Here is a 14,204-nt window from a genome sequence, read left to right on the forward strand (position 1 = left end):
GCAAGGAAGGTTATAAAGAAAAGAAATTTGATATGAAAAAGTATCTTGGATGGTCAATTCTTGTCCTAAAGTAAAATAATTGGTTGCTTAAAAAGAGTGATGTTTAGGACAAGTTAGAAAGTCAAAGCATGTTGTAGATAGTCTGTGTGAGTCATAAAAAAATTCATGAAAGGGAATTTATAAAAGAAATGTTACGTAATTTTAAAGGTTATTATGCCTAGTAAATGCTTCATAAACTGCTACAATGACTTAACTGTACGCCTTGTCTGCTTTAAAGCTAGGTAAAGCCTGGGGATATACAGACTTAGCCATGCCCCCTGGCTATGCTGGAAAGAGTCAAGCCCTATCTGCACTTCTGGCTGATGTCCTTGTCAATTGTGTCTTTGACTGTGGCTACCCTAAGACTTTTTTTCATCCACAGACCATTGTCTTGTTTTAATTGTCTTTAACCTATGATTTTATAATCAGCTCTAAGACTCTAACGGGTCCTCTTTTTTAATTTTTTTGAGACAGAGTCTTGCTCTGTCACCCAGGCTGGAGCGCAGTGGCACAATCTTGCCACCCCAGGTTCAAGCAATTCTCCTGCTTCAGACTCCTGAGTAGCTAGGACCACAGGCATGTGCCACCACAAAAGGCTATATTTTTGGTGTGTTTAGTAGAGACAGGGTTTCACTATCTTGACCAAGCTGGTCTCAAACTTCTGGCCTCAAGTGATCCACCTGCCTTGGCCTCCCAAAGTTCTGGGATTGCAGAAGTGAGCCACTGTACTTGGCTTAACAGGTGCTCTTAAATGCAGATTTCAGATAACTTTGGAGATTGTGACATTAGAATAAAGAAATAAAACCTTTCAGGACTCTGTTAGAGAGCTGAAATGTTCATAAATATCAAGCAGATCAGGAGTTAGCTGCCTGGACTGAACTGATAGAAGATTGAAATAATCCTTTTATGACTTTTTGCTTAAAACATTGCTGATCCTTTGTTTTTCAGAACCAAGAAAACTGTTCTTTTGAGCTATTTATAGCTTTTAACAATTGAGTAAAATATACTCTTGTAAACAAAATTTGGAACTCATTTTTTTCTCTCTACCTAATTTCTCCAGAATTTGGAAACTCTTTGCATTTTTAACTTATGGCAATATAGTTATTTGCATAAGTGCAACAAGAATCTGTTTTCAAGGGACAGGCACAGTGGCTCATGCCTGCAATCCTAGCACTTTGGGAGGCCAAGGTGGGTGAATCACAAGGTCAGGAGTTTAAGACCAGCATGGTCAATACGGTGAAACTCTGTCTCTACTAAAAATATAAAAAATTAGCTGGGCGTAGTGGCAGGCGCCTGTAATCCCAGCTATTCGGGAGGCTGAAGCAGGAGAATTGCTTGAACCCAGGAGGCAGAGATTGCAGTGAGCCAAGACTGTGCTACTGCACTCCAGCCTAGGCAACAGAACAAGATTCCGTCTCAGAAAAAAAAAAAAAAAAAAAGAAAAGAAAAGAAAGGAAAAAAAAGGAATCTGTTTTCTACAGGACACAATTCAACAAACTGGTTATTTTACCAAGGCTTTGACTAGAATGGCATATTGTCCTTTAAGGAATCAAAATGAAATTATGAAGCTAATAAAAGCCCCTTCAGAAAACTGCCCTCATACCTTGGCTACATACTCCCTGTATGGGGTTCCTGGTCTGTGGTAAGTAAAGAATGTCACTTTCCAACAGACCTAGAAGCCCCAAGTTACCTTGGGACTTCAAGAGAAGAGAAATTTTACCCAAGTCATACAAGTATTTGATGGTTTCAACCTAAGGCTTTAAAAAGGTCTCATCTGAAATTCCTTAAGGAACAAAGTTTCATTAAAGACAATTTTAAAAGGGGGCTATGTGGCAAATAATTATTCTCACTGTGCTTTATGCAAATAATCAGGCCAAGTATAATAAGACTTTATTTTGTGAACAAGTCAGTTCTATCATGATTTGCCTTTAATAAAACTGAGGACTGGAGAGAAAAAAATTATGCTTCAAAAATTATGGTACAGCTATTATTAGATTCTAGTCTCATCAGTTGTTTTTGAATTTTTGTCTGCAATTTAGACTAACCCTTCTTATTCCTGTGAACCAACCAGTGATCTCTGGCTGCAACTCAGAAGAAACAAGATGGATGAGTAATGTAAAAATCTGGAGCAACATTCTAATTCTGAGCACATGTTGGAACCAGCTAACAACCCCATGCACCCAAGTCTTAGCAGGCATAACTATAGCCATCAGCTACCCAAACATATTGTCAGTCTCAGAATTGTTTGGAGTTATCATCACCCCCTTATTTTGGTTTGGCATTCTTCTAATTCTAATAACCCTATTTGTCTCCTTTTGTCTTTAGTCCATCAAGTTCCAGATGATGTCAGTGAGTGATACGGTCCTTTCAATATTCAAGAGCCACCCTTCTACAGAGAACCCCTAGACTGCTCATCAATGGGACATGACAGAGGCAAAAACCTGGTTGGATACTGCTTTCACCAACCCATGAGCCAACTCTGCCCTGACAGGTAGCAAGAGGCCAAGACCTGCAGAACAACCACTAAAACGCCTCTCTGTCAGCAGGAATCAGTTACAGAAGACTGACCTTCATCCATTTTCCCCAAAGAATTGGGGTATTAGACTCTTGAGGATGGAAATGTTACAGTAGCTAGCTAGTCAGGCTTGAGCAGGGCAAGAGAGGGCCTAACCTCCAACCCTGCCACACACACACACCAAAACTTTCAGGCAACCATCAGGTGACGGTCAGGTGGTTGTTAACTGTCTCTCTAAAATAATAATTGGTCACAGCCAACGCCAGGGAAAGGCAGTCTCCCAATAAATAGAAACACCTGAAACTGGTGATCAGCAGCATCCTGATAAGATCTCAGGAGTTCGGTGAATGGGTTCAAGCTTGCACATTAAGAGGCAAAATTGTGGAGTTTAACTAGTACATGATCTTCTAGGGACATTTGACTGGTAAGGGAAGAATGCCTCAAATGAGCATATATACAACTCCAGTAAACACACAGTGCATGTTCTCCTCTCAGGTGCTAGCAGGCCACTTCACGTGCAGACAGCCCCTCCCAATGGAAGAAACGGGAGCAGGGATGCAAGGCCTTGGAAGCATGCTAATGTATGAAACCCCAAGACAAAAGGTCAAACCGTGCACTTGTCTCTCAAATCACCCACTTTAACTTCTTCCAAGGTGATCTCTCAAGTCACCCGCTTCACCCTCTTCCAACTGTACATTACCTCCTCGCATTCCTGCTCCAAAGCTTTTTAATAAACTTTCACTCCTGATCTGAAACTTGCCTTAGTCTCTCCTTCTGCTTGTCTCTCAGTCAAACTCTTTCTTCTCAGGAGGCAAGAATTGCGATTGCTGCAAACCTGTATGGATTTGCCACCAGTAACAAAACTTAAAAAAATCAAAGACAGAGAATTTTGAAAGCAGCAAGAGAAAACATTTGTCCTAATTTCAAATTATATTAGAAAACTGTAGCAATCAAAAGAGCGTGGCACTGGCATAAAAACAGATACATAGATCAATGAAAAACAATAGAGAACCCAGAAAAAAACCCATGCATATGCAGTTAGCTGATCTTCAACAAAAGCACCAAGATTACACAATAGGGAAAGAATAGTGAAGGAAATTAAAATACTTGATCTCAAAATACATTTCTTTGACATATTTTTAAATGGCTGCTTCTTGGCCAGCAGGCAGAAGTGGCCTTGTGAAGCTATTCTAAGTGGGAGAAATTTGCATCTGTAGAGAATCTCCCTTAGTGGAGCCGTCTCTGCTTCCCTTCCTATGCCTTCCCCCAGATCCAGGAGAGGTTGCGAGTCTGACGCCTTAATTATTTATTTAAAACCTTTTCCTCCACCTCTGGTAGATGAACTGACACCTTTAAAGATCTGAAAAGAAACATTTACGATCTATTCTCTCTGAGGGAGGCTTCATCTACATAAAGAGGCCACTTTTGCTAGTCAAACCTCCTCATTTCTCGCTCTCTTTTTTTTTTTTTTTTTTTTTTTTTTTTTTTTTTTTGAGACGGAGTTTTGCTCTTGTTACCCAGCCTGGAGTGCAATGGCGCAATCTCGGCTCACCGCAACCTCTGCCTCCTGGGTTCAGGCAATTCTCCTGCCTCAGCTTTCCTGAGTAGCTGGGATTACAGGCACGCGCCACCATGCCCAGCTAAATGTTTGTATTTTTAGTAGAGATGGGGTTTCACCATGTTGACCAGGATGGTCTCGATCTGTTGACCTTGTGATTCACCCACCTCAGCCTCCCAAAGTGCTGAGATTACAGGCTTGAGCCACCGCGCCCGGCCTCATTTAAACCTGCCTTGCCATTAAACCTGATTTGGCTGTTTCTAGACTTGCTCATAGTCTGCATTCTTTACCGCGGCCTCAGGATAATATACACGTTTCTGTAACTCATTGGGAAGTTGGGCTTTTATTCTGAAGGCTCCTGTGGATGCCTGTTAAATAAATTTTTATGCCTTTTCTCCTATAAATCAATCTGCCTAATGTCAGTGATTTTTAGCAAACCTTTAGGGGGCCAAGAGCCTATGGCTCCCACAGTAATTTTGTCAATAACGGGCTGAGAAAAATGAATATCGACATAGAAAAGAAAGAAATTGTACTCTTATCTTACAGTGTACGCAAAAATCAACTCAAAATAGATTAGAGTGTTAAAATAAAACCTGAAAACAAAATACTCCTAGAAAACATAGGGAGAAAGCTTTCTGACATTGGTCTTGGCAGTGAATTTTGGATATAACATCAATAGCAAAGTCGACTAAAGCAAAATAAACAAATGGAAGTATATTAAGCAAAAACTTTCTACACAGGAACGGAAACAATCAACAAAATGAAAAGAAAACTGACGGAATAAGGGGAAATATTTGCAAATCATATCTCAAATAAGAAGTTAATATTTGCCACCAGTAACAAAACTTACAAAAATCAAAGAGAGAATTTTGAAAGCAGCAAGAGAAAACATTTGTCCTAATTTCAAATTATATTAGAAAACTGTAGCAATCAAAATATATAATGAACTTGTAAACCAAAAATAAAATTCTAAGCCCCCCTACCTGACTGGTGGACCCTCCCCTCAGCCAAAGGCATTTCAAATTGTCGCAAAAAACTAGTTCAGGCCATGATGGGAAGTGGGGGTCAGACATGTCTCATAAACATTAACACAGAGACCTTAAGACTGATAGAACAGACTTTTAACATCTGATAAGAAATACCATCTATTCTCTCTGAAGCCTGCCTGTAGGCTTCATTTACATGATAAAGTCTTGGACTCTGCATCCCTTTATCAAAACCCAGACATTCCCTTCTATTTGATTCCAGGTCTTTAGATAAAAACTCTTTCAACCATTTGCTAATCAGAAAATCTTTAAATCTGCCTGTGACCTGGAAATCCCTGCTTCGAGTTGTCCCACCTTTCTGAATTGAGCCAAAATACTTCTTACATGTATTGACCTATATCTCACGTCTCCCTAACGTGTATAAAACCAAGCTGTACCCTAACAGCTTGGGCAGATGTTGTCAGGACATCCAGAGGCTGTTGTTCACAGACGTGTCCTTAACCTTGGCAAAATAAACTTTCTAAACTGATTGAGACCTGTCTCAAATACTTTTGTTTTACAAACTCATGTAAATAAATAGCAAGGAAAAAAACTGATTTAAAAAGGGGAAAATAACTTCAAGAGACATTTTTCCAAATAACACAAACAAATGGCCAAGTATATAAGAAGGTTCTCAATCTCACTAATTTCAGGTAAATGCAAATCAAAACCGCAACCACATATCACACAGCTATTAGAATGGCTGTTATCAAAAAGTCAAAAAATAAGTGTTGGCAAACGTGTGAAAAGGAAGCCCTTATGCACTGTTGATGGAAATGTTAATTGGGAGGTTTCTCAAAAAAATTAAAAATAGAATTACTATATGATCCAACAATCTCACTGATACATACGCAAAGGAAATAAAATCATGATCTTGAAGAGATACCTGCATTCTCATGTTCATTGCAGCATTATTCACAAGAGTCAAGATATAGAAACAACTTATGTGGGCATCAATAATGAATGGATAAAGAAAATGTGGTATATACATACAATGGAAAATTATTCAGCCTCAAAGAAAGGACAAATTGGTCTATGTGACAACATAGATGTACCTGGAGGACACTATGCTAAGTGAAATAACTCAGCCACAGAAAGACAAAAACTGCCTAATTTTACTCATGTGTGTAATCTAAAAAGTTGAAGTTACAGAAGCATAGTAGAACAGTAGTTACCAGGAGTGTGAGGTAAGATAAATGGGTATTTGTTGGTAAAAGAGTACAAGTTTTCAGTTATAAGATGAATAATTCTGCAGACCTTATGTACAGTATAGTGACTATGGTTAATTAAAATGTATACTTAAAATTTGCTAAGAAAGCCGGGTGCAGTGGCTCAAGCCTGTAATCCCAGCACTCTGGGAGGTCGAGTTGGGCAGATCTTGAGATCAGGAGTTCGAGACCAGCCTTGCCAACATGGTGAAGTCCCATCTCTACTAAAAATACAAAAATTAGGCAGGCATGGTGGCAGATGCCTGTAATCTCAGGAACTTGGGAGGGTAAAAGACAAGAATCACCTGAACCTGGGTGGCAGATGTTGCAGTGAGCTGAGATCATACCACTGCACTCCAGCCTGGGTGACAGAGTGAGACTCTGTCTCAAAAAAGAAGTTCCTAAGAGAGTAGATTTGTTGTTGTTTTTCTTTTATTTTTAGATGGAGTCCGCTCTGTCACCCAGGCTGGACTGCAGTGGCATGATCTTGGTTCACTGCAACCTCTGCCTCCTGGGTTCAAACAATTTTCCTGCCTCAGCCTCCTGAGTAGTTGGGATTACAGGCACCTGCCACCACACCTGACTAATTTTTGTATTGTTGGTAGAGATGAGGTTTCATCATGTTGTTCAGGCTGGTCTTGACCTCCTGACCTTAAGAGATCCACTCATCTCAGCCTCCCAAAGTGCTGGGATTACAGGCATGAACCACTGTGCCCGGCCAAGAGAGTAGATCTTAATTGTTCTCAACACACGAAACACACACAGTAACTATGTGAGGTGATTGATATGCTAATTAGCTTGATTGTGATAATCATTTCCCAATGTATACATATAACAAAATATCATATTTTACACCTTAAATATATACGATTTTTTTGTTTGTTGTTTTGGTTTTTTAGAGGCAGAGTCTGGCTCTGTTGCCCAGGCTGGAGTGCAGTGGCACGATCTTGCCTCACTGCAACCTCCGCCTCCCAGGTTCAAGTGATTCTCATGCCTCAGCCTCCTGAGTAGCTCAGATTACAGGCATGTGCCACCAGGCCCAGCTAATTGTTGTGAGGTTTTTTGTATTTTTAGTAGAGACAAGGTTTCACCATGTTAGCCAGGCTAGTCTCGAACTCCTGACCTCGAGTGATCTGCCCACCTCAGCCTCCCAAAGTGCTGAGATTACAGGCATGAGCCATAGCACCTGGCCTACAATTTTTATTTGTCAATCATACCTCAGTAAAGCAAGAGAAAAAAAGAATCTCCAAGAAACACAGCAACTTTGGCAAAAGGGCTGGGCCCAGAAATGGATCATATTGCACTTACTTTTGACATCTGCAGTCTCTTGGGTACCAGCACAGCGGGGAAGACTACGGGCAGAACTATTTGGCAATGGCATCCTAAGGAGAGCAAATGGAAGAAACAAGTTACAAATTTATGGATTTATAAGTCACGTGAAATCTATGGATTACAGGGATTTCCATTCATCTTTTTTTTTTTAACATTTATTTTAGGTTTGGGGGCACATGTGAAGGTTTGTTATATAGATAAAAGTTGTGTCATGGGGGTTTGTTGTACAGATTACTTCATCACCCAGGTATTAAGCCTGATACCCAATAGCAATTTTTTCTGCTTCTCTTTCTCCTTCCACCCTCCACTGTCCAGTAGACCCCAGTGCCTGTTGTTCCTTTCTTTGTGTCCATGTGTTCTCACGTATAAATGAGAACATGCAGGATTTAGTTTTCTGTTCCTGCATTAGTTTGCTAAGGATAATGGACTCCAGCTCCATCCATGCTTCTGTAAAAGACATGATCTTGTTCTCTTTTAGTATTCCATGGTGCATATGTACCCCATTTTCTTTCTTCAATCTGTCATTGATGGGCATTTAGGTTGATTCTGTGTCTTTGTTATTGTGAATAGTGCAGCATTGAACATTTGCATACATGTGTCTTTAGAGCGGAATGATTTATATTCCACAAAGATTTCATGACAAAGACAACAAAAGCAATCACAACAAAAGTCAAAGTTGACAAAGGGGATCTAGTTAGAGCTTCTGCACACCAAAGGAAATTATCAACAGAGCAAACGGACAATCTACAGAATGGGATAAAATATTTGCAGACTATGCATCTGACAAAGGTCTCATATCCAGCATCTATAAGGAACTTAAACAAATTTGCCAGAGAAAAACAAACAATCCCATGAAAAAGCGGGCAAGGGACATGAACAGACATTTTTCAAAAGAAGATGTGGCCAAAAGGCATATCAAAAAAAAACCTCATTATCACTGATCATTAGAGAAATGCAAATTAAAACCACAATGAGATACCATCTTACACTAGTCAGAATGGCTATTATTGGAAAAGTCACAAATAACAGATATTGGCAAGGTTGCAGAGGAAAGAGCACATTTGTACACTGTTGGTAGGAGGGTAAATTAGTTCAACCATAGTGGAAAGCAGTATGACAATTTGTCAAAAAGCTAAAAACAGAACTACCATTCTACCCAGTGATCCCATTACTGGATATTTACTCAGAGAAATATGAATCATTAATCTTTTCATTTGGTTTCTTAAATATTTGTTTCTTCTCTTCCTCTCTCTCCATACTCCTAACAATAATCCCACAATCCCATTAAATAAACTAAAGTTGGATTTTATCATCTTTAGTGATTTGTTTGTTCTCTAATTTGTCATAAAAGGGTAATATTTTCAACTTCTGTGCATGAAAAGCTCAAACATTAAGTTCGTAATTATTTCAAAGGGATTTATGAATGTTTCTCTAGGGAGTTGTTTTCAAAATAAGATAAGTGCTGTGAATGAGATAAGAAAGATTACAGCAATTATGTTGGTGTCTGAAAAAAACTAAAAACTTAATATCAGTGGAGTAACGTGGGGGCTCACAGATGCAGTGTGCGTCCTTTGAAACACATCTGTATCCTAGTTTCCTTGAATCCAAATATGACACTCTAAGCAAGCAGAGACTGGGTGGCAAGAACAGATTACTTTATACAGAATGAACAAAGTCATCAATTTCTAGAGTGCAACACATAGTAGTAATTATTTTAGGGGCTCTGATTGAGGGAGGAGGGACCTCAAGCTTCACAAACCTGTGACTCTGTGAGGTAGGGGTAGAGTGGAATTGATGTCAGCCTAACTAGCCCTAAAATATTCCTACACATGTAATCAGCATACAGATCAGTCCTAATAATTCCTGAGACAAGGGTTGGTGGCCTACCCTGCATCGTTCTTCTAACCTGGGGGTATGATTTAAAAGTGCAGATTTTTTAGCTCAACTCTCAGCAAGGATTTTTTTTTTTTTTTTTTTTTTTGAGACAGAGTTTCGCTCTTGTTAACGAGGCTGGAGTGCAATGGCGCGATCTCGGCTCACCGCAACCTCCGCCTCCTGGGTTCAGGCAATTCTCTTGCCTCAGTCTCCCTAGTAGCTGGGACTACAGGCGTGCGCCACCATGCCCAGCTAATTTTTTGTATTTTTAGTAGAGACGGGGTTTCACCATGTTGACCAGGATGGTCTCGATCTCTTGACCTCGTGATCCACCCACCTCGGCCTCCCAAAGTGCTGGGATTACAGGCTTGAGCCACTGTGCCCAGCCAGCAAGGATTCTTTAGTACATTTGGAGCAGATGGTTCTGATACAGGTGGCAAGCGGGCCAGTTTCTTGACTTCTGCAGGAACCGCTTCTTTGCTTGTTTTAATATATTTTATCAGTAAACATGATGGTTTGTAATGTTCCTTTTTTTCTTTAATTTTATATAAATAGAATTGTATAGCATGTCATCTAGCTCAAAATGTACATTATATTTGTGAGATTATTGAGTGGAACCATAGTTTGTTCTTATTTATTGCTATATAGTATTCCATTGATGATAACACCACTGTTGACTCTTCTGTCAATGAATAGTACTTATTCTACATTTTGCTTGTTATCGTTTTTTTGGCCATTATGCAAAATACTGCTAAGAACAGTATCATATATGTCTCTCGACATACATGTGAAAGTGCATTTCAGTTGGAGTAGAATTGCTAGGTCTAAGCTATCCATAGAATCAACTGTAGAAAGTAAAACCAAACTTTTTCTAAACAGTGACATCGATGTACATTCCCATCAGCTGTATATGAGAGCTCTTACTGTTAGACATCCTTACCAACACTTTTTTTTAAAATCATGCCACATGATTTTTAATTACGCATAAAGATCTAACATATCACCCAGGGACCATTTCACTCACTGCTCTGTCTGGCTGCCAGTCTTTTGTCTCTCTCTTCAGCAATGGTGAGGCGGATACCCTTTCTCTTCCAAACCATGGAAGAGAAATCCATGGTTTGTTGCCCTTGCCAATAACAAAAATATTGGAAAGTCGAGTGGCAAAGCTGTTGCCATCGGCATCTTTCACGTGAACCACATCAAAAGATCCAGGGTGCCTCTCTCTGTTGGTAATCACACCAATTCTTTCCAGGTTAGTCACCATACACAGGTTACCAGTGTCAAATTGATGAAATCAGTAATCTTGCCAGTCTCCAAATCAATCTGAATGGTATCATTCACCTCGATGAGGGGATCAGGGTAGCAGATGGTGCGAGCATCATGAGTCACCAGATGAGGGATTCCTTTTGTGCCCACAAAGATTTTTTTGTACTTTGAACAATTTGTACTTGGCCTCCTCAGGTGTAATACAATGTACAGCAAAGCGACCCTTGGTGTCATAGATCAGACGGAAATTCTCTCCTGTCTTGTCAATGCTGATGACATCCATGAAACCAGCAGGGTAGGTTATATCAGTTCGGACCTTGCCATCCATCTTAATGAACCGCTGCTTGCAAATCTTCTTTACTTCATCTCCTGTCAGGGCATACTTAAGTCTGTTCCTTAGGAAAATGATGAGGGAGAGACACTCTCTAGACTTGTGAGGACCAGTGGATGGACGAGGAGCAAACACACCGGTCAATTTATCCAGCATCCAATGCTTTGGAGCTGCCACCCACTTTAGATGCTTCTTGGGACCACGAGCCATGGCTGTTAGGCAAGGAGAGAGCCCTTACCAACACTTAGTAGGCTTTTTTTTTTTTTTTTTTTTTTTTTTAGACTCGAGGAGTACATGTGCAGGTTTCTTGCATGAATATATTGTGTGATGCTAAACTTTAGGCTTATATTGAAACTGTCACTCAAACAGTCATCTTAGTACCCAAGAGATAGTTTTCAACCTTTGCTCCCTTTCCTCTCTGACCTTTTGGATTGCTCAATGTCTACTGTTCCATTTTTATGTCCATGTGTACCCACTGTTTAGCTCCCACTTATAAGTGAGAACATGCTACGTTTGATTTTCGATTTCTGCATTAATTCATTTACCAGCTGCACCCATGTTGCTGCAAAGGACATTATTTCATTCTTTTTCATGGCTATGTAGTATTCCATGGTGTATACACACCACATTTTCTTTATCCAACCCACCTTTGATGAGCACCTAGGTTTATTCTATGTCTTTGTTATGGTGAATAGTGTTGCAATGAACATCTGATCACAGGTGTCTTTTTGGTGAAATGATTTACTTTCCTTGGGATATATACCCAGTAATGGGATTGCTGGGTCAATGGTAGTTCTATATTTAGTTCTTTGAGAAATCTCCAAACTACTTTCCGCAGGAACTGAACTAATTTACATTCCCACCAACAGTGTATAAATGTTCCCTTTTCTCTGTAACCTCATCAACATCTGTTTTTTTTTTTTTTTTTTTTGATTAATAGCCATTCTGATTGATATGAGATGATATCTCATTGTGGTTTTTCTTTGCATTTCTCTGATGCTTAGTGAGGCTGAGCATTTTTTCATATGTTTGTTGGCCACTTGTGTCTTCTCTCGAGAAGTGTCTATTCATGTCCTTTGTGCAATTTTTTTTTTTTTTTTTTGAGACAAAGTCTCATTCTGTCACCCAGGCTGGAGTGCAGTGGCATGATCATAGCTCACAGCAATCTTCCCATCTCAGCCTCTTCAGTAGCTGGGACCACAGACATATGCCACTACACCTGGCTAATTCTTCTTCTTTTTTTTTTTTTCTTGGAGAGATGGGGTCCCTCTGTGGTCCCAGGCTGGTCTCAAACTCAGAGGACAAGCAATCTTCTTCCTGTCTCGGCCTCCCAAAGTGCTGGGGTTACAGATGTGAGCCACCACACCTGGCCCTTTGTGGACTTTTTGAAGGAGTTATTTAGTTTTTTCTTGTTGATTTAAATTCCTTATAGATTCTGGATAGTAGTCCTTTGTGGGATGCAAAATTTGAAAATATTTTCTCCCGTTCTGTGGGTTATCTGTTTACTCTATTGATAGTTTCTTTTCCTATGCAGAAGCTTGGTTTAATTAGATCCCAATTGTCAGGGTTTTTTTGTTGTTGTTGTATTTGCTTTTCAGAACTTAGTCATAAACTTTTTGCCTACGCCAATGTCCAGAAGAGTGTTACCTACGTGTTTTCTTCTAGAATTTTTTGTTGTTGTTGTTGAGATGGAGTTTCTCTCTTGTTGCCCAAGCTGGAGTGCAATGGTGCGATCTTGGCTCACTGCAAACCACCTCCCAGGTTCAAGTGATTCTTCTGCCTCAACTTCCCATGTACCTGGGATTACTGGCGTGCTCCAACATGCCTGGCTAATATTTTTTTATTTTTAGTAGAAATGGGGTTTCACCATGTTAGCCAGGTTGGTCTCAAACTCCTGAAGTCAGGTAATTCACTCACCTCCACCTCCCAAGGTGCTAGGATTATAGGTGTGAGCCACCTCACCAAGCATCTTCTAGGGTTTTTATAGTTTGATGTCTTACATTTAAGTCCTTAATCTATCTTGAGTTAATTTTTTTATATGGTGAAAGGTAGGGGTCCAGTTTTATGTTTCTGCTTATAGTTAGCCAGTTTTCCCGCACCGTTTATTGATTAGTGTGTCCTTTCCCCTTTTTTATTTCTGTCGACCTTTTCGAAGATCAGCTGGCTGTAGGTGTGTGGCTTTATTTCTGGGTTCTTTATTCTGTGCCATTGGTCTAAACACTTAATATTAACGGTTGTTTAAATTTCACCTTTTCTGGAGGGTATTTAGCATAAGATCTTTGTGGTTTTAATTTGCATTTTATGATTGTTAATGTGGTTGAGCACCTTTGGTATGTTTATTGGTTATTTGGATATCTTGTTTTATTAATTTAATTTTGAAGCCTCTTTCCTATTTTTCTAGTGGGTTGTGGGTTTTTTTTTTTTTGGTACTAATTTGTAAGAGTTCTTAAAAATTCATATATATATATATATATATATACACACACACATATATATGTATATAGGTACATATATCTCTCATAGATGCAAGCCCTTTGTCAGTCACTAAGTTGGAAATATATTCTTCTCTGTGGCTTGCCTTTTTATATACCCTTAATATTGTATTTGATTGAATAGAACTACTTAATTTTAAGGTATTTCCAAATTTACCTAACTTTTTCCTTGTGGTTAGTGCTTTCTGTGTTCTGTTTAAGAAATCTTTGCCAACCTTGAAATCATCAAAATATTCTCCATATTGTCATCTAATGATTTTTCATTGATTTGCCTTTTACACTTTGATATTGAATTCATCTGAATTAATCTACCTGGAATTAAAAACATAGCCTTTCTTTGCTGTTCTGCTTTTTTATTTTAAATGAATCAAGTACTTGTATATGCATCAGTCTGTTTCTGGGCTCTTTATTTTGTTCCACTGGTCTTTGTTTATTCTTGTTTCGTAAAAGCATCCTACCTTAGACACTCACCTTTTTCTTTCTTTCTTTCTTTCTTTCTTTTTTTTTTTTTTTTTTTTTTGAGAGTGTCTTAGCTATTTCCTGGCTCTTTGTAGTTCCACATA

The 14,204-nt window shown here is 39.2% G+C and overlaps 1 protein-coding gene and 1 pseudogene across 1 annotated transcript in view; both read right to left on the reverse strand.

The window, feature by feature from the left end:
* Window positions 1–14,204, reverse strand: part of C3H4orf51 (chromosome 3 C4orf51 homolog) — a 67,775-nt gene that overhangs the window by 44,770 nt on the left and 8,801 nt on the right. Inside the window, exon 2 of the mRNA XM_003928004.4 lies at window positions 7,654–7,727. Coding sequence (XP_003928053.1) covers window positions 7,654–7,727 — 74 coding nt within the window. The remainder of the gene's footprint in view (window positions 1–7,653; window positions 7,728–14,204) is intronic.
* LOC120367723 (small ribosomal subunit protein eS4, X isoform-like) lies at window positions 10,526–11,359 on the reverse strand (annotated as a pseudogene).

The sequence above is a fragment of the Saimiri boliviensis genome, chromosome 3 (assembly GCF_048565385.1).
Source record: "Saimiri boliviensis isolate mSaiBol1 chromosome 3, mSaiBol1.pri, whole genome shotgun sequence".
In the NCBI taxonomy this organism is placed as follows: domain Eukaryota; kingdom Metazoa; phylum Chordata; class Mammalia; order Primates; family Cebidae; genus Saimiri; species Saimiri boliviensis.